The following is a 22,168-nucleotide window of genomic DNA, read 5'->3' as shown; positions in this document are numbered from 1 at the left end:
AATACCTACGATTTTCAGCACATGCCGGATGTTGGAAAAATGCTTGAAGTTATATGTATGTACACCAAAAAAAAAAAACTTCTCTTAATTGAAGAAAAACAGCAATCAAAGTGAAGAAAAATGGGAACGAAACACCAATAGTTAAATTGCAAATGTCTAGTTATTTGCCCACTGCTTTTGGATTAGTGGCCGGAGGGGGAGGGGGAGTGGTTCTTGATATCTAACCCACTACACAGAGCACATTTCACACTTTGTAAAAGTTACATCCACGCCTGGAAACCTTCTAAAGGCCCTCGGGGAATCATTGGAAAATAATCTAAAACTAGCATTTTGACACCGGATATGTAAACTCGATAGGTAAACAGTATTTTTGTGCAGAACACCTTTATATTTTCAAAGATATTCAGATACGCCATCCATAGTATATTTTCGTAGAATTCATTTCGAAATTCACAAAAAGGTGAATTTTTCAGACCGAATTTATTAATAAATTAGTGACCAAAAGTTACAAAATTAGGTTTTACAATAAACTGTAGACCCTAGAATACAAGTTTGTGTAACATTTTTTGGATTGGATCGGCCATTCGGCAGATAACTAAACCGTACCCAGTTAAAACGTTATTGGGTTTTACTCAATCAACAATTGCACCAAAATGACGTCACATACACAGCTGATTCTGTCAAATTCACAAAGAGCGGATTAGCGATATCGCGATGGGCGCAATCTCTGTTTCTCTCAATCGTGGGTACTTAATGCAAAGCAATAAAGGTATCTAGTTGTTATTTTAATTAGTTTACGTATAGCGAGTACGTGTGCAATATGATTTTCGAAAGTGACACAACTCAAAATTTAGCATCTTTGAAATTATGCACTAAAAATGTACACAGAGCTTTTATTTATCTTTAAGCAAAAGCTGGAGCAAATTTTTGTTATTTGTTCGCATTTTCTGACAAACGTGTTATTTTGAGTTGTGTGACCTTTGAAGATGCTGTGCGATATGTGCACATATTTTTTAAATGTCTATAACTTCGTTCACTTTTGATATATAATGGAAAGAAGCTGGTAAAGAGGACCTCCTTGTGTAATTTTGAATTTAAAAAATATGTAGGTATGTGCGAAACAAACAAGTAGGTGTTAATCAAATTTTGCCTTCTTCGAAAGCTCTACTAAAGTAAGCTCAACATTTTTTTTTAACTTATTTTTGTACAAAATCGAAATGAAAAGTTAATAATCAATCTTTTGTAGCTAAGTACCTTCCTACCTATGTATAGGCGTGTAAAAACACATGCCTATTAACTACATGACAAGGATTAACACCACTATAAATGTTACCGATAGGTGGCGCTTGAGTCGATATATGTACATATTTGGTAAACCACTATTTATGGTCCGATTTCGTTCATATTTAGAAAGCTTGCTTAAAAAATATTTGTTTTACTATTAACTTATTAAGGTCAATACAATACGTTATTTAGTTCGATGTATAAATAACATTTTTTATTTAGGTGTAACTAGAGTTATACCCACATCGGCATCAGGGGACTAAAACCTCCATTTTAACCCTCCGCCATTCTAACCCTCGTATTGTGGGATTGTTACGCTCTGCCATCCGTGTGCGCCGCTTTCAATGAAGACTCTGCTGCTCTCTCTCCGTTCCGAAATGTGCGCTCTGTGCTCTGCTTCGCTCCATATCTTTGCCACTGTGCCTTCCCCCATCGCTTGACACTTCTACACAGCCACGAACATATGTATGTATGTATGTAGAATATAGTTTGCCTAACCTCCTAAGGCATGGCCAGATTTTCGTGCCTTTTGGTTTTATTTTGAACGTGAATGCGTCGTCGAATTATTCTGCACGTACTCGTCGCCAACTTCGGACGCACTGTGTGTATAGAGTCGCCAAGTCGAACGTAGTGCGTAGATACGTTTCATTCTCGTGCACTTCCTTTTGTCGTTTTCGGTATTGAACCAGCAACCAGCAGCAGCGCGCATACTAACTAATCTGTGCCACTCCGCAACACTTTCTTTCGCAACGGTATCAGGGCTACGACCATAAGCAGACAGATTTTCCAACACACAACAGAGGCGATTGAGTTGTTGGTTGGCAGTGACGGGTGGTAGTAGGTAGTACATAGCCAACCCCGCCAGTAGACGTGCAGTGCAACTCGCCAGCTACTACGTGTAATCGTCGGCCACAATTGTTAGCCAGATCACATTCGCTGCTGAACGCTCACGCGTGAGCATCCCTGCACTGGCCTCACCGAACTCACTGGACTCGGTCGGCGCTGCCACAACAGCAATCAGCCATCATTATTGACAAGGCGCACATGCACATAGCAACGTGTTGTCATTAAGTACGCGTGAAACGTACAACGTATTGGGACGTGCACTTGCTGCTGCAGCCCGTTCGGCACGCGGTCAATAAAAGCTCAAATTCATCTGAACGCACGTCGCGTACGGGCCGTACTCGGACGCGGAGGATTCCATTGGAATTACTAATCTGAATTTGCCCAATTCGGCAGACACAAAATCGCAAGTGCCAACCGGAAGGCCACAGCCACAACCAAAGCCAGACGCCGCCAAACCCTTACACGTTTCCTCATCGCAACAAACGGCCTGGCCTCCCTCGCTACGCTTTCAACAAAAACAAAAAAAAAATAAAAAACAAAAAAATGGTATCAGTGAAAATTGAAAACTCGAGCGGTTTTGCAAATCGATTACTTCCGTGAATAGTGCGAGTGTTTGTGATAATGTGAATAAACGAAATCAATTTAATTGATGAATAAAATCCAATCAGACACCAAAAGCGAAAAAGTGTTAATGATCAAATTGCAGCTACAAACAAACATACGGTACACAAATTCTTGTAAAATGTGCTCAGCGTAACTTTTTTGTGCAAAAGTGTGAAAAAATCCAGTAAGCTTTGTCGAAAAGTGAGCAAAAATTAAAAATTTATCAATACAAAATATTTGCATAGAATGCAAAATACATAAGTCTGTACATATGTATGTATCAGTGTCATAGAGAATGCCATTATTAGAGGCAAAGAGTCAAAGTGCTAGCAACCAAATAAGTACCTAATATTATTGTGACAAAAAGTTAAACACAGAGGCAACTTGCCATCCATCCTTTCGTGCGGCCACATTTGAAGGCAATTCAGACAATAAAACCAGAAATTAATCGACATGTTGCCCTACCAAGCCGTTGCCATGGACTATGCTGGCTACCAGCGACAGCCTACGCCTGGCCATCCGGGTAACCACATGCCCACCATGAGCTCGTTGGGCATGCCTGGTGTGGCAGCCGGACCCTTCACACACTCATGGCTGATGCCGTCGCAAGACCTTTGCGCTATGCCATATGGCAAAATGCCGAACCAGCATCAAGGCGGGCCTGGAATGCACGGACCACAACAACCCATAGAACCCGGGTCAGTACCGCAAACCAAAATGTTTATGAAAATTTTGTAAAAAAAAAAAGTGATGTACTCTAATGGGTTTATGAAAATGTCATCCAGTTCACAAATTCATGTGGATCTTGTGTGTATGTATGTATGTGCAGGCGAAAGTAGTGTTACTGTTTTCTAGGACACACACACAAAATAAACATGTACATACATACCTAAAAAATATCTAAATTGACAAATTAAAGGGAGTCGTCTTCACCACACATACATATGTATGCGTGTGTGTAAATATGTCTATTAGGGCGGGTCGAAAATCGAATTTTTCTCAAATCCCTTGGTAATGGAGAATGTATGTATTGTATCATAGAGTCAACAAAAAGCCTGCAAAATATTAGTATTTTATTTTTATTTTAAGAGCTCGCGCCGCGACCGCCAAGTGACACACAGCACACTAGTCGAATAGGACCAGTTCTCGGTTAACGCAAAAGATAAAGTCAAATATCATTTCTGGCAGCCCTTTAGCTTATCGTTAATCTGAAACTTATCTCTTTTGTGAAATGATGTAAAGAACATCATTAATATTGCTGGGGTGTATTTAGGTCGCTGCTTCCAATTACATATTCTTCATCTTTTTTTTTTTAATATTATCTAGCTATAGTTTGCGAAGCTTCACAAATTTAGGCACAATTTCGGTAGCTCTAATAGAAAAGCCATTATTTTCCATCACCGTGGAAGAATTTTGTTTATGCAAATGAGTATGGCAACACTGAACAGGCACAACTTCTAGAAACACTAATTAGTTTACTTGTGTTTATGCATACAATACAAAAATTGCAAATATAGGAAGTTGCCAGAATATTTTGTTCAACATTTTTGTCATTTTTAAATATTTTTTTTCATAATCTGAACGATTTTCATCATATTATTATCATAATCAGTAACAGTAAGTCTCGCCTTCAATTTGGTTATTATTACGAGAATTTTTACCAAAGTTATATCAAAAAACTTAGGTGGATCTCTAGTTTTTTTTCTACAAAAATTTCTCTTCTATTGTAGAAAATAACTTTTAAATAAAAGAACCGGATTCGAGAAAAGTGTGCCAGGGAGTGACTTTTTTCGTTCAAGATGAATGCATTCATCACGATTTTGAAAACAGACCAAATCGGCGTGACCAAGTCCATGGTCCTTTTAATATTATATAAACATCCGAAAACATAAAAACGTTTGGCAACAAAAGCAGTATACGTACAATTCTCAAAATAAAAAAATAAAAATTAAAAAAGAGTATCGATAGAGACCATGAGCTGAATATAACGCTATATTTTTTTTTTAGGGGGAAACAACAACTACAAGAGGTATTAAAGGTCAAAGTTCAAATCAAGCAATTTTTTAAATCAGGATTTCTCGAAAACCCTTTCAAGGATTTTGAAAATTTGGATGTCAATTCGATAGAGAATTTAATTCTCTTTAATAATTTACTTATGTTATTTAGTTATGCCTTGTACCGTTTTCACAAAAATCGAATAAATGTAAAAAATATATTTAAAAGAGAATTTTTACAAACCCACTTTCGATTTTTGTGAAAACTGTACAAGGCATAACTATATGTACAACATAAGTACCTCAAATTAAAGAAAATTTGTGAATTCTCTATCGCATGACATCCGTGAAAGGTTTTTTGAGATATTCTGATTTGAAAAATGCGTAATTTGAACTTTGACCTTTAATAATTTTTGTAGTTGTTGTTTTCCCCAAAAAAAAATATATATATATACCGCTCCGCTCACCTCAATGATCTCTAGCAATCCCCATATAAATTTTTTTAATTTGAGAGTTATAGATATTCTGCATTTATGCCGAATAAATAAATATCGTTTCACTTTTTTACATTTTTGAATTGAAAGTTCACAAGTGAAGTGAAGTGATATAAGTATGAACGTGGATACTAAATTTAATAGCTTTTCATTTGATATATCGTCCTGTTTATAACAATTAACGCATTCCATAGATATTACGAGCCAAAGTTTCATTTTCAAAATTCATAAACTTTGAATCAATTGCGTGGGCTAAAGATAAGTTTCGTGGCCAATAACAATTGGCTTAGACCTAAGACAACATAATATTACTATTTATTATTATTTATTTATTTCCCCCCATACAAAATCGACCCAGCCTAGTGTCTATAGATCCTTATAAATTAGAAATCAGAAAGAATTATAAAAGGATTTCGTCTTTGCGACATGACATATGTACATATGTATGTATGTATGTATGTATGTATGTGCCTAATTTACTAATATCTTTCGCAGACTAAGCTGATTTCGTGCTTGATTGAATTTTATTAAAAGGTGTTAACCTGAAGAAGAGTTTCAAAAAACACCCATACTTGCATACATATGTATATACATACATATATGTACATATGCATGTATTTATGCCCGTACAGCTAATTCGATTTTCAAAACGAAGGGATCGAGGAGCGAATGTTACATTTATGCATTGGGAGGCTAGAGGAAAGTGCATGCAGAACAAAAGCGGAGTAGCGGGAATAGAGTAGGCACATATCGCACACTAAATCAAAAAGCGTCACAACTCAAAAAATCCTAAATGTTCAGGAGAGGCAAAAAACTGTTGATGCTGCGCAACCGACGCAAGCAAAACTAAAAAGTTTTAGTAGTATTTTTCCAGTTAAAGAAGATAGTAATGAAGAAGAAATTTTCGCGGACGTTGAGTATAGGGTCTGTGAACTGCTTTATGGAAAAAAATAAATTTTGACAAATTTCGAGTTGTGTCGGTTTTTTATTTAGGGTGCGATATCGCACACATTCTTTAAAAGTGTATTAACTCAAAATTTCCTGTTTGCAAGAAATCCAACCAGCTTTTCGGGAGGTCAGATCTGTGAACATATCTAGCACATCTTCTTCTTCTTGATTGAGGCTTTAACCGCCGAAGTGATTTTGGACTTGTCCGATAAAGCTGACGTCAATTGGAAAAGCCAAGTGACCCCAAAGCCAAGGATTCTTCCTCGGCTAACACCTGCGGTATTCGCGTTTTATAAAAACGGGGATATTTTGTTCTTTTCATTGATATGGGTTTTTACGTGGCGGATCCCAAACGCAGCGCACAACTCCCTCACGGCTTTTTCCCAACAAAAAGAAAAAACTGAATAACTTTAAAAGATGGGGAGGTTTAAAATACTGTAGCTATTTTTGACAACGTGGGTCAAAACTCTATCAAGTGCAATTAAAATATATCAAATTTCCCAATGACTTATAGGCAAAATATTGACCGCTTTCCGTTATCCGATTTTAAAAATTTTTCGCAGGGCACGTTTTTATGACCAAATGAGCCTTTCTTTTTTTTTTTAGTAGGACAAAGTTGCAAAATAAGGCGCAGTTTACTGCACATGCATGATGGATGGTATTCATTCAATTATTTTGCAAAACTATAACTAAATGTGTTATAGACCACATAAGAAAAAATTCTGTAGAAAAAATCTGAATTTTTGTTCATCTTTTAATGTTTAACACAGCACAACAAAAATATGAAAAAATTTTGGTACGGCAAATGTTAAAGCTGTTTTTGAACAATTTTTTTTGTGCTGATTGCGAATTCGTAAGCATAAAGTTGCCATCAGCTCCAGATTTTGAAAAAAAAAACAAAGTCAACGCCTCAAAAAATCACGGTTGTTTTCAATATTTTAGGAGCTCTAGCAAATAAACAAAAGGTGATAGAACCTTCTCAGCTTAAATTAAGGTTAGATCTCTCGACTAGTATCTCAAAAAAAGATCTTAAATATTTGAGATCTTAAAATATTTTTTATCGTTATTATCTTAAACAATGAATGATGGCAAATTTTGATGCATATTTCTCTGCACAGGGAGAGTAGACTGTCAATGTTATGTTATGTTATAATTTCATTAGGCTCTTATTTATCCAAATTTTCAGGTATTAAAAAAATATTCAATTTAGATGTTGTTGTCGTAGTCGTTTTTTTTAATTTATGGTTTACTATTTTAAAATCACATAACGCTGTTTGCAAGTGGACTACTCATTTCACAAAATACAACGAGAGTTCTACAAAATTAATCAAACCAATTGAATGCACCGAGAAGCTAACTAAGCATAAAGGAAACATAATTGGTTTGCCTATAGTTGGATGACATTTGAATATCCGTAGTGGGTGCGTTGTCGAAAAGTGTATTCGTGTTCGCAGAACTCAACTGCAAAAAAAAAAAAACAAAAACGAACGAAAAACGCACGCAAGTGGTAAAATAAAAAATATTTTCTTATTAGCACATCATAGTCAAGATTGATTATTTGTCAAGTGCACAGAATTGGGGGGAACGTGTTTTTAACATTTAAAATTGTCTCTTTTATAATTCATGCAGTAAAGGGTTAAAAATTGGTCGAAGTGAACGTTTAACATATTGAATACTTCCTTCGGTTCCACGTCGCCCGAAAGCGTACGAATCTTGCGCATTCGATCCTTTCGGTCGCTTTAGTGCGACACTAAATATATATATTTTTTTATGTTTTTAGAGTAGTTTGATATTCTCAAAACATTTTGGTCCAGCTTTGTTGGCACTATTATGATTTTTTTCTGTTTTATGGTAAAAAATCTCAGGCTCATTTTGTGTTTGAAGAAAACTTTGCTGGGCTGCAGTGAAAGTTTTCGTCAAAATCGCTTGGCACTCAATGTGTTAACCCCTTTTTCTTACCACAGATTGGATAGTTTTGCCTTCGCTTTGCTATTTCGCCATAGTCATATTTTCTTGAGTTTGATAACAAATCTGTAATGTCTATGCTAGGTGATATCTGCCCGAAATTGCAGTAATTTCAATATCTTCGAGTTCTTAAAGAAGAATATCGGCAGATATGTTCCACCAATGTTGCCGTTGAGAATTTTCAGAAAGTGGCAAAAAAAGGGGTAACCATATTATTTTTGCTTTTCTTTGCTAGTAAAAGAATAAATCTGTTGAATTTAAAAAGAAAATAGCGTGACAACCTTTGCACGAAACAGGGTTCCAAACATACAGATACATCTAGTTGCTGCAAGGAGAAGAGTTGCATTTCCTCTAAAAGTTTTAATTGATGCATTTTTTTGTACTTACAGGAGGAGATATTTTTTAATAGCATGGTTCTGTTAAAATTTTCTAAAAAGTTTTTGAAAAGAGGCAAAAGTCGCACATAATTTTGGAAATGGGTAAAAAAATCAAAATTTTCAAAAAGTCGGATCAAAGGGTATTGGCACTTAAAAAGGATCAAATTGTCCCATTAGTCGCACAACGGTAACACTGCGTTTCACAGTAGGGGTAAAATCACTCCGCCCTTAGGCATACCTCTTATCTATATACTTATTTCTAAAAGGTATTTTTCTGTTACAAAACGATATCTCCTTTAATATTTTGTCAAATTTAATGACTGATATCTCATTTTGAAGGGGAAAAATAGCCGCGTTGTTCAAATTTAGTTATTTACTAAAGAAAAAGGATTTTTAACAGCTGAAAGCACTGTACCGGCCAATAAAGCGCCATATCTTCCATAATACTCCATCTAATTGAATGATTGAACCACCATTTTTTTGAGTAAAAATAAAAAACTTTTTAATAGGGTTGCCACCTGCTTAAAATTTTAGTCACTAAATATATAGATATCGACTAAAAATTTGCATTGCGTTCAGAGAATGAAAGGCATTTAAATGCACTCTTAACCCGAAGTAATAACTTTGAAAAGGGTTGCCAACTATCTAAAATTAAATCTCTAAATTAATCTCTATATACATCTTTATATATATTTTTCAAAGTAATTTTTCTGTTACCAAACAATATCTCTTATAATATTTTTTCCAATTTTTTTATTGGAAGGAGAGAAGCTCACGTAATATGCACAACTTCTCCGTGACTCGGACCTCATTATTGGGGATGAGATTTCGATGGAGCCCAAAGAAGCACTAAGCGTAGTAGATGGACCTTTGAGAGACATAATGAATAATCGTTTTCCTTTTGGTGGCAAAATCTTTCTGTTTGGTGGAGACTTCCGTCCAAGTGTTTTCTGTCGTTAGACATGGAAGTAGGACGGACATCGTTGAAAGTTCAGTTAAACGATCACCTTTATGGCGACAGGTTAAAACTCATAAGTTTAGCCAAAATATGCGGAAAAATGAGAATCATATTTTTACTGAATGGCTACTCTAATTCGATATTGACGATTTAGAAGCTCACACGAGATACTCAATGGACAACAATACTCCACAAATTTATTTAGCAGCGATTTTATGTCCAAAAATGATGATTTCACAAAAATTAATGAACATTTTATTTCCAATCTGTTATTTGGTGAAGAAAATATTTACCTCAGTTCAGGTTCTGTTCAACAATATGTGAGCAGCGATCAATTATATCCAATAGAGTTTTTGAACTCCCTGAATTCGTTGGATTTACGACACAATAAATAAATTTTTCAGTCATGCCTTTCCAATTAGTAAGAAAAGAGTTCCCGGTAAAGGTACACGGTCAAAAATTTGGGCGTAATTTTTAAACCGCGCAGGTACTACTGCCTTTTTTAATATTTTATAGTCTACTTTTTAAATCAGTCAATAGTTTTAAGCAATTTTTAATATATTCTGGTTTAAATTTTAGTCCAAAAAGTTCGTGGTTTAAAAATCAAACCAAAATGTTTCAATTCTAGTTTCTAGGTTTCATATATAGAAAATTTGGTTTAAAATCTAAACCGAAATAGAAAATGTGTGCACACAGCGAAATTTGGGTGTTGATTCCAACTCAACATATAAAAGCACATTTACATGCGTGGCTGCAGCTGAGTGTGCAAAGATGCTTGATACAATTGGTTGCTACCAAGGCTGTCCGGGTGCAATCCCCATCAGACGGAAGGTTTGTATTTGAAACTCCAACAATGTTTTCAAAGAAGTTTTGTAAGGCTTCGGTTAAAATTACACATCTGTAGTTACTGCAATAAAACAAACTCCTGAAGCAAATACCTGACTTAATTTATTTCCATTTTATTCCAAAACGTTGGATGCCAATAATTCGCACGGGTAAGCTAGTTTATGCAAACTAGTGGCATCCAAAGGACATTTTTGCTGTAAACCTGTGTAATTATTTGATATTTCCGGATCTATTGGATATTGGAAAATAAATATAAGTATGTACTTCTGTAAGTTTTAATTTTGTGTGTGCATAACTTGGCTGGTGCACATTTGCCCGCTCCCCCGTACTACGTCGCGCCATGCTCGAGGCCCAATTCTTCTCAGCAAAAATTGGATTTATGTATTCCAAACAAAAATTTTAAAAAGCGCAATAAAACCATAATGGCTTTATTTCCATTTCTAGTTGGAAATATCGCCGTATCGATATTATGGTTTTATTTACAATCGCCAAATTAACTAAACGCAAATTTTGCTTGTTTAGATATAACAGTGTTATTTTTATTAGGAATAATTTGTATCAATTTAAATAATTCAGTATCATAGGTAAATACTACTAGAGGTTTACGCCGCCGCCGCCGAGTCATGGAAAACTTGTCAACATATGGTGAGGCTATAAATTTTCAACCACTGTGCTAACACTGAAATATATTGTACAATTGCATCCAAAATTGCGGGTACAAATTTTAAAGTTATTGACAGAAAACTTGTATGGGGTAAAGTCCTTTGTAAGTGCAATTACCCGGTCCTAAACCCACTACATCGTCAGTTTTCACTTTCAAAACACAAGTAAAATATATTATTGAACTAAATTATTCAAAAAGCACTAATATTTTACATCGATAAGTTGTTTATTTTGTTATTAAAAAAGTAAACAATGTTTGCAAACGGAAACGAGAATATGCAAAATGGTGTAATATGTTCTCACTCTACACTCTAAAAAAAAATTGTGTAGATTTCCTAGCTAAAAATTACTTGCGAAATTACTTGCTCGATTATTCAACGAATAGTTTGTTTAAATTTCGGACTATTTTGAGTGTAATATAGCTGCTGTGGTGTGCGTAAATTCATTACGAAGGTGTGTAGAAGCTACAAAATACACATCTGCTGTTTAATTTCACCCGTAGAATTGTGTAAAGCCGCTAACAAAAAGGATTTTTACACACGAAAATATGTAAATGAAAAAAAAATACATATTCATCGTGTAAATTTACCACAAAAATTTAAAAATAAACAAAAATATACTTGATTTATAGTCGCATTTTCAAACAGATTTTTTAGTGTGTAATTATAAGTATTTGGTAGCAGTGCTGTCATTTGCTAATTTTGGAGTGAAATGTACGCACATTATTAACATTTGTATACGTTTAATTATATTAACACGTGTTCGCAATGCCTCCAGTTGAGTTATAATAAAAACGAATACCTACCTACTAAGTATTCAGGCAATTGGCCCGTGCCAGACACATGGACAAAATCAGATTCATTCGAATTTGTCCATTTGTGCTTCGTCGTTGCCTTAATACGTTTAATTGCTTAAAAATATTTTTATGCTTTAAGATACACATCTGTTAAGTCAGACAGTCAGAAAGGTTTAAATGCAATCCCAGTTAAAAATGTATTTTAACAAGCTTTCGGCAAAACCAAGACAAAGAAAAACTGAAAATAAAAAAAGTAGATTTTTTTTTTTACTAAAATCATAAGAAACCATCATATCAACGAGAGCAAAGACGCTTACCGCAATTTTAATTTTGTTGCTATGCCTTTGTAGTTGATTATGTATACATGTACATACGTGTGAAGTGCACTGCCACTCAGCAGAAAAGGTTCAACGTGATTTAGAACTTTAACTGTTAGATCTTGTTTTTGTAAAGGTGCAATTAAATTTTGTTGTTTTTCTGTGGTTGTTTTTCGTGTCGTTTGTATATGCGGGCAATCTGCACCAAACAGTTAAAGTTGAAAATCATCTTGAGCCCTATTTTTCTGAGTGGAAGTGTATGTACGTACATACATACATATCTACATATGTATTTGGATGTATGCATACTTACCAACTTCTTGAATCTAAAAGTGTATAAATGTTAGTCTTACATGTTGATGACCATTGCGAGATGCCGGCATTTACATACATGTGTTTTAATGTATGTATGTATGTGTGTATAAATATAAAACAAAAAAAAAAACATTTGTAGTACTTATTGTGTGTACCTATGTAAATAGTACCTATAACATTGCTTTACCAAAGAAACCGACGCTAATAGCCCAGTTATGCATACACTTAGCTTTGCATGAGAGTTATCACATAAGAATCTGTTAAAGGGGCTTTAAGTGTAAGCGGTTACCCAACGCATAGCACTTAACATGTAGAATTCTGTTGGGTTTTGATTTTTACGTCAAAACAGTATAGCAGTGCAAGTATCTATGTATGCATAACCGGGCCGTAAGCATCACCAAAATTTGCCGCAAACACAAAGAGAAAAAAGGGGGGCGTGAAAGAAACACTGAAAGCCGCTGATATGTAGATGATTTACTTGTAACTAGTTGCTTGTTCATAACTGTGAGCCGTGGTGAAAATGTGTAAATATTTACATATGTACAATAAATGTGTTTACTCATACTTACAATATGTGTATATGTACATATGTATGTATGTTTATGTATAATACAAGAAGCATCTGAGTTTTTCGATGGATGCTTTTATGAATGAGAATGCCTTGTGATTGATGAATGCAGCGCTAAAATATTGCTCACGTTTGTTCGTTTATATGTATGTGCAAACATAAATATGTATGTATGTATGTGCAGAATGGCTGTTCCAACGACATTTCTCTGCAGATTAAACGCCAACATTCCATGATGTACACATGAGTTAAAAGTATGTATGTATGTATGTATATCTGTATGTTTGTAAGCCAACAAGAGAGCCGGCCAATTTTTCTTCAATTGTTGCACTTGACGAATGGGCCGGGCCACACAATTGGTGGGAAAGACTTCATCACTTTGTCGAATGGGAACATATTTATAACTAACTAGTGCTTATAGTATATGTATGTATGTCTGTATGTGCAAAGACATGCCTTGATAACAAATACATAGATATACAAGCATAAATACATTCATATGTTCATACTCTATGTTTGCAGCGTTGCATTCGCATGACAATGCACCGCACTAACGAAACAAATTGCCAGCAATTATTTATATTTTTGAGTTGAATGGCATTGACATAATCTCAATATATGCATGTATTTTCACACCTGAACACCTACCTACCTACCTAACTTTTTTGTTCATTCATTCAGTCCTAACTCCACTACAAATCTTTATCAAGCCGACAATAGAGATGGATGGAGTATAATCGATAGTATCGATGTTTCTTATTTATTGCCGCTGTCGATAATCCTTGGGCTCTGTCGTATCTCCTTAGACTCTGTTATATGTATTTAAGACATATCTTCGCATATTTTTCAGGAGAGCAAAAAAACTGTTGTTGTCATTAGGAAAAAGTGTGAGAGTCGACACTTTGTTAAAGTCAGTATCCTCTGCTTCTAAGAAGACTAGAAATTTGACGGTTTGCCAACTTAGGCCCTTATTATGAGCTGCATTCGATTTTCGATCTTCGCTGGCTATCGAAGATCGAAGATCGAAAGTGAAATTCGTATTATGAGCTATGCAAGCGTGTCGAAATTTTCGTTGAGTATCGAATTTTCTGTCGAACAGAATTTTGCTTTCGATGGTATAGCGAAGTGTTAGAAAATTGTGAAAAATGTATGATTTTGTATATGTTTTCTTACATTTTGGCGGCTAGACATTAATTTTAAACAATTTTTATTAATTTCATGCAGTTCTAACATCTTGAATACTAAACACAAGCTCGAAAGGCTGGTTTTACTTGTGAAAGAAAATCCCAATACTCTGTTGGCACGATCTCTGAGAACAAAATCGTAGCGCTGTTGATAGTTTATTTTAAATAGATTTGGCTCACAAACGCCTCTTTAGATGGTCGGAACTTTTTAATGAATCTGTAGACAAATTTCTTAAATATATTTTATATCAAAATATATTCGAAAGACTAATAAACTTAAACTCTCTTAAACATTTGCTACTCCTGGCCAGTTTACTAAGCTCTCATCCTCTGACGAATCGTTGAACCAGAACTCGTTATACTCATTTTACCACGTTTTTATAAACTTGCTTTCTTTTTTACTTCATTTTAATTAGAACAAATTTACATAAATATGTATAAGCACACTATTTAGTTTGCTCGATTTGTAAACAAAGCTTCTCAGCGGTGAAAAATATACTATTGTGAACAACCTAAACGAGCGAAATTCACAATAGCGCTATTCTTCATCGAATGAGTGCCATAATACCAAATGCAAATTCGTTCGCTCAGCACTTTCGACCACAGTCGAAAATCGAATGCAAATCATAATAGGGGCCTTACTTATCATTCTAAACGCAAGCGCAATGTATCGTTAAGCTGCCTTTACATGACTCGATTTTTTGACAGGCGATAATCGCCTGCAAAAGTTGACTTACTGTCTACTTTGAGGCAAGCGATTTTTCCAGAGCAATGTTGAATCGCCTGGCAAATCGCCTCATGTAAAGGCAGCTTAATTGAATCAGCATTCGGTAGACTGACATGGTAGTGACGATATGTAGTATGATATAGGGATGCAGAAAAAATATCAATGCATCGGAAACATCGATGTCTGATATTCGATCTATCGAATAAAACCGATGTGTTGGACCTTCCAATATATATCGATATATCGGTGTATTTTTTTCGATGCATCGACTTTTGTGTGCAATGTGCACTGTACAAATTAAAATTATTTTGTATGCTTCCAAGCTCTTTGCTCTAGTAACTATTCTAAATGTGCAGTTATTTGCACTAATTAATTGCTAGTTTATAAAGTGATGTAAATATGTACTTCAGTACCTTCCGGAAACTTTTTTCGAAAGCTTCTCAAAAAAAAAACTGGGATTTGTAACTATTTAAATCAATGAATACATTTCACTGTGAGTTAATACCTAAACATTTATCGAAGCTCCGATTGTTTCACTTTCATGTTGTATAATATTTTTAATTGAAAGAAACTGTTGCTATTTTCATTCGATGCATCGAAAATATTGATGTTTTTATACGATATATCGATATGAATCGATGCATTTTTTTGACTTGCATCCCTAGTATGATAATTAATGTACACCCTGAAAAAAAAAAAAAAACAATGCAATGGACCTGGCAAGTGAAAAAACTGCTTCGGACTTTGCGACGTCTACTGAAGCTGCCACGTAAAAATTCGGTGTTAGATTTGTGCTGGGAGGGAGACTCCATCGCCAATTACTGCCGCTCAACTCGCCCAATCAAGTACTACACGCAGGAGGATTATTTATTTATTAGTTTAAAAAAGGACTGCAATGAAATTAATGCACAGATCCTATTATTTTGAGCAATTCAATTATATGTTCTTCCCATTTCGTGATTGTTTTTGCGATTGTTTGTTTGCGAATTTAACCGACTTTAACGCTGAATGTATGTATGTATAAAAACATGTTGCTGTTAATCTTTACTAGATAGATACTCCCAACAGTTAAAATCATGTTGAACTTATGCTGCTGAGTAGCAGTGTACTATCGACGATATTTGTTTGTATCTACGGGTAACAAAATAATATTAAAAACTATTGTTTTTTTTATAACTTTAGGGTTGTACATAGAAAATATAGAATATAGAAATAGCAAATAATAACTTACAGATTTATATATGTACATACATACTTGTGTATGTATTTTCCAGAAATGTACAAACATATGTGTGTATATAAAGTACATTTCCAAAAGCTCTTTTAGTACAAATATTTGATGTATGTCTTTACAGAATTCTCGAGCTTCGAAAGGAAAAATCTCGGGATGCAGCGAGATCACGGCGGGGAAAGGAAAATTATGAATTCTACGAGCTGGCGAAAATGCTCCCTCTACCTGCGGCTATCACTAGCCAGTTGGATAAGGCTTCCATTATAAGACTGACAATAAGTTATCTCAAACTAAGAGATTTCTCTGGGCAGGGTGATCCACCATGGAGCCGTGAACAGTCGAGCAGTAGCAAATTGAAAAGTAAGTTTAAGACCTAATATGGCTAAAAAAAAAAAAAATTAAAGATTTTTCTATGAAAAGCTCGTAGGCGAAGAAATAAGAACCATAAGATATCTTTTAAAAACAAGGAGGAAAATTTTTAGTTAAATTTTTTACTAGAAAACATTACATAACACACACATTTTCTTTTTAATTGCTTAAACGAATATCTTCCTAATTGTTTTAGAGAATTATGTATTTGAATTTACCAGCAGTACTTTTTCTACTCCATAGCATAGTGCCCGTATGGCGACGACCTTCACAGCCAAATAGGTAGAGAGCTGGAAGCTACCAGTGGCAGCGAAGACTTATTTTTATTTTTTAGCATTCAATTAAATATGTAGGTAGGTAACCTAAACCGAGCAAGGGAATTTCTTATTTTCCACCTTCGATTTGCCACTTCTCTACTTGTTATGTTTGTTGTGTTCCGTTCGTTTCGCCACTCGCTAACTGTTGGCGAATCGATAGCGGCTGTTGATTTTACTCCTCAATAGGGTTCTCCTTCTTAATACGAAAATAATGTCTTCTTGAAGAAAATCCATATATCCATATAGATTTCTTATTGATTTCGTGTAGCTTATTTTTAAATAGGGAACTACTATTTCGCAATGAAGTAAAAGTTGTGATGTAATGGACCAAAAAATACTCACAATTACTTTTGTTACAAACTCTTTTTCGCAGGCGCTGCAATTCGACGTAGTCCCGCCGTGGATTTATTCGAGCAACATCAAGGCACTCACATTTTACAGGTCAGTAGTATTACAAATCAATAACATATAACCATATTGCACACGACGTTTTTCAAAAGCGTTTTAATTAACACGATCTTGAACATACTTTCGCTACAAGACATTGCTGAGCACTTTAGGCAAAAATTCTAACACATTTACACGCTTGCGACGAAAACCCGCTTTTTTAGAATTTTGATTGGTAATCTGTGTGAAAGATGGCAACTTTTGGTCAATATCTTAGGCTCGCCCAAGTCCATCAAAGTTCAAGTGATACAAAAAATTTGTTCTTAGCTCACTTCGATTATCTACAAAAAAGGTCCATATACGCAATTATGTAGAACTAATACTTTCGAAGATACTTGCAATTTTATTAAAAAAAAAAAGTATTAATTAATGTATTTATTAATTTTTTTTTTTTGAGCACATTGAACTTTAATGGACTTGGGCGAGCCTTGACCAAAAATTGTCATCTTTCACACAGATTGTTTTTAGAGCATACTGAACCATAATTTTGCTATTACCAATCAAAATTCTAAAAAAGCGGGGTTTTCGGCCCACGCTAATATACACACATAAATACATAAATTTTATTTTTTGTTATTAACAAACCTAGCAAATATCCGCCGGCGTGAAGCCATATTAAACAGGTAGTAGCATTAGAGCAAAAACAACATTTACTTCTATTTTGTTGTTGCTTCTGGTGTCTAAAGTGTCAAAAAATATAAAGTTTTTTTTTTTAATGTCATAGTAGGCCATGTTAAATGTAAACGAAAATTTAAAAAAAAAAATTAAATTAAATTGGGGCAACTTGCTTTCTTGCTAAATCTGTTTGCATGTGTTTCTTTGCTTACCCAACGTTCCAAAAGATGGTTTTCAATCTCTTCTTTTTATGAAAAAATGTTTTACATGCAAATACTTTTTGACGATTTTAAGAAAAAATAAAAAAAAACTATACATATTTGACACTTTAGAGACCAAATAATTTGAAAAAAAAAATCAGCTGATCTGCTCATATGCCAAGCCCGGCACCTTAAAAAATAAAATAGGTTTGAAAAGCTTTATGAAGTGAGATTTTCAAGATAAATTTTCGATTTATGAAACAAATTTTATTTTTTATGAATAGGGGTGTTAGTTAATATGTCGTAGGTGATGCTTCAAAACGTTCTATGTCACTTATGACCTCTGGTGGTTAATGGATCTGTTATCTGTATCTGATCGCTTCATCAGCCAAAGGTAGACAGTTTTGTCATTCGTTTATTAGGGTGTAATGATTTACAGATGCATTCCGGTGCACGTAAGAGACCATCTAAGTGTCAAGGATGCTAATAGACATAGACCGTTTTGCAGTATCACCGACGATATTTTCGAAAGTATTTAATCTTGGGCATGTAATTTATAATCCCATAACTAGATTCGACATATAGTGCACTTTCTTTAAGGGTATTTTAATTCTGTATTTACTTTACCTTATCTTCTTCTTCTTATTTGGCACTACAACCGTATGTCGGTTTGGGCCGAGAACAAAAAACTTCCCCAGTCGCCTCTCTCATTTTCAGATCTGCGCCAGCTGTTCATCTCAGGTGCGGACAGATCCTTCCATTGCATTCGTGGGCGCCCTTGCTTTCGTTGTCCACCCATGGGAGTCGAAGGATCTTTTCATCGGAGCGTCGTCATCCATACGTACAACATGTCCAAGTCAGCGCAATCGTATTTTTATGCGCTTAACTATGTCCATGTCGTTAAAAAGCTCGTAGAGTTCGTCATTCCATCTTCTTCGAGACGCGTCGCCCACGCCAACTGGGCCATAGATCTTGTGTAGTATAGTTCTCTCGAAGGCACCCAAAGCCTTCTCACCTTTGTTAGACATCGTCCATGTTCGTGCGGCATATAAAAGAACGGGCATGATGAGAGATTTGTAGAGCGTGATTTTTGTTCGTCGTGCTTTTCAATTGCCCACCGAGCCCAAAGTAACACCTTCACTTCACAGTATTCTTCACTTTATTTTCAGACTGACATTATTGGTGATGATTTTGCGGGATCCTAAGTAAACAAAGTCCTTCACTACCTCAAAGTTATGACTGCCAACTGTGACATGTGCCCCAATACGCGAAGACATTTTATGTGTTGGCAGGATGTACTTTGTCTTGTTTTCGTTCACTGCTAGACCAACCTCGTTAGGTACTTTTTCTAAGCTGCAAAGTGCTGCGATGACATCCCTGGGTTTCAGGCCCTGTTTCCTTCATGATTTATATATTGCAAACAAATCTATATTTTACGCTATTTCCTCGCATAATTACTCATTTCCATTGGTTTTGGTATCTAAATTCCGTTAATTAATCACATGCTTCTTGCCAGATGCCAACAGGGTTGCTTAAGTAGCTAAAAGGGAATTTTACCCGAGTTGAGCGTTCTTTTGTCACTCGTTTACAAAAAAAAATGCACCTAATAAAGCGGCGCTAGCGTCGAGCAAATGGAATTTTCACTTTTGAGAGGGCGTTACGTGTTGAAGTTGGTTTCAGAGGACGGAAAGAAAGAGATGGGACAAAAAGTGAAAGAGGAAACATGAAAACGCAAAAAATTACGACGCGTTTATTTGGGTGTAGAGCGCGGTGACACTCGTTGGCACTGGAAAACGCAACGCTTTGCGTCCAATTTAGGGACGGCAGTAGGTTGTCTTCCCTCTATGCTCTATGAATGGTTTGAGACAGGGCGCCAGTGTTGCCACACATGGGCTTTTGCTACCAAAACTGGTAGGTTTTTTTTTCATTTGGTAGGTTGGTAGCCTTGATTGGATTTTGTTAGGTTCCGTCGCAATGAGTACTAGTTGTTTGCGAAAAATAAAAAATATGTATCTCCAAACATTTTAGCAACGTTTTTTCAATGAATATTTCACCGGTGCGTTCGTATAACGGGGGCCGCAAACATATAAATATACCTCATTTTTAAGTACAAACGTTATTATTGCCGATACACATACTTTATGGCATACTTGGACCAAGATTTCAGAAGAGTATGTCAATGGGCTTGTACCCAACCATATTCCAGGCGCAGCTCTTCGCAATTGAAGTCTGTGGTCGCGAATGTCATCGTAGACGGCAAATGAGAATCGCTTAAAACGGCATCAAGGCTTGTGAACTCTTGAACCTCCTGGGAGCCCACAATAGCGTAACGCTGTGGTGAGTTCCGGGACATGGAGGGTTTGAAGGGTTCGAAGGCAACAACAGGGCTGACTGACTCGCAAAACGTGGAGACCAAAATCGCTTGCATGATCCCGAGCAATTCAGTGGTACATCTAAAGGATACACTGCAGAACTACCTAGGAGCTAGCTGGGAATAATCTCAGATTGCTGCCCACTGGCGGAAGTCAAAGCGAATAAGACAATCAAAGAGATTCATAGCTCCTACCAGGAGGAATTCCGAAAGACTCCTTGAACTTAAAATTCTTACTGGCTACCTGACAGCACGCTGCAAGTTAACATACCATTTAAATTAGATGGGTCTTTCTGTAGAGGCGGACTGTAGGTTTTATGGGCTGTGGAGGAAACCACACATTTCGTTTTCACCAGGTTGAAAGGCACGTTGAATAGGTAACAGGAGCAGGGTTGCAATTTTGATTTTCTTCATTCGAAGTGGTCCATGGATTGTCATTTTTGTTTACATTTTATTCTGCAATGTCAAATTTTGTGCATCAGCAATGGTGAGATTAGATATTAGCTAAAAATTAAGGAAAACAGAATTATTATATTATGTTGAAATAGTAATAAGTCTGGACCAACGTGTATGTATGTATGTATATTGTTTTGCCTTCCTTCCAGTCCCTCGATGGATTCGCATTAGCCGTTGCTGCAGATGGTCGATTTTTATACATATCGGAAACGGTCTCTATTTACTTGGGTCTGTCTCAGGTGGAAATGACAGGAAGTAGCATATTCGACTACGTTCATCAGGGCGACCATGCGGAAATTGCCGATCAACTGGGATTAAGCTTAACTAACGGCGGCATTGCTGGTGGTGGTAATGGCAACGGCACAACTGGCCTGGCGTCGCCCACTTCAGGTGCGTCGGACGACGGCATTGGCACTCACGGCACGAATAACCCCGACGGTAAGTTCGACAAAAGGTCCTCTATAAGGCACTTCCGAGTGAATTTCAACCCCATTCAATTTGAATTCAATGTGACTTTGGATGAAATTCATTCGGAAGTGAGTTGCAGAACCTGCCCGCATATGTACATATGTACATAAGTAAACACAAATACAAATGCTTGCATGTACATATGTATAGTACATTAGTGTGCGCTTTATTTGTATGGAAAAATTGTTTTTAAGCTGCAAAGCAAAACTCATTTGTTCATAAAAGGTGCTCTAGGAAAAATTTTCTAATCTAACGGAAAGATGAGCCCCAGATTTCCAAAAGTTGGTTGACACATAAAGCACAAACTAATGTAGATGCAAACTTGTGTGAACTTGCATACTTAAAATGTTCAACAAGGTGTCCCAGAATTTTTCCCTAGGTAGGTACATAAATGTAGCTATATACATATGTACTCGACGATGAATTTGAACTAAGAATTTGTACCGGGATTGCCACACCGTTAATCACAACTCAAGAGCTCAATTGTAATAATTAAGATTTTACGTTTTTGTTGAATTCTATTGAAGGGACATTTCTTTTTTTTGTTAAAAGTTTCTTACCGAATTCACCTCACTGAAATCCGTACCCCCCAAATCCTCTTGCTTTCTACTTTAAAGTCCGGATCAAGGTTGCATGTGACCCTTACTGACGATTAGCGAGACACGGCTTCTTATAAATCCCAGTTGTTCTAGTCGGAGCCATTTGACCCTACCCAATTACAGCGCACCTCTGCCTGGACGGACAACCCTCTTTTTCCGCCAGTCGTGGGACCAAATATGGATACAAAACGAAAAGCGCTCCTAAAAAAA

At 35.9% G+C, this 22,168-nt stretch overlaps 1 protein-coding gene across 1 annotated transcript in view; it reads left to right on the top strand.

The window, feature by feature from the left end:
* The first annotated feature begins 2,176 nt into the window (after positions 1-2,176).
* LOC118751641 (protein trachealess-like) overlaps positions 2,177-22,168 on the top strand; it is a 28,955-nt gene continuing 8,963 nt past the window's right edge. Inside the window, exons 1-4 of the mRNA XM_036486457.1 lie at positions 2,177-3,431; positions 16,241-16,476; positions 17,176-17,243; positions 21,041-21,427. Coding sequence (XP_036342350.1) covers positions 3,187-3,431; positions 16,241-16,476; positions 17,176-17,243; positions 21,041-21,427 — 936 coding nt within the window. The 5' untranslated portion in view covers positions 2,177-3,186. The remainder of the gene's footprint in view (positions 3,432-16,240; positions 16,477-17,175; positions 17,244-21,040; positions 21,428-22,168) is intronic.

The sequence above is a fragment of the Rhagoletis pomonella genome, unplaced genomic scaffold (genome assembly GCF_013731165.1).
Source record: "Rhagoletis pomonella isolate Grant_MI unplaced genomic scaffold, Rhpom_1.0 Rhpom_scaffold_00871, whole genome shotgun sequence".
In the NCBI taxonomy this organism is placed as follows: domain Eukaryota; kingdom Metazoa; phylum Arthropoda; class Insecta; order Diptera; family Tephritidae; genus Rhagoletis; species Rhagoletis pomonella.
This window is presented reverse-complemented; position numbering and strand designations above follow the sequence as displayed.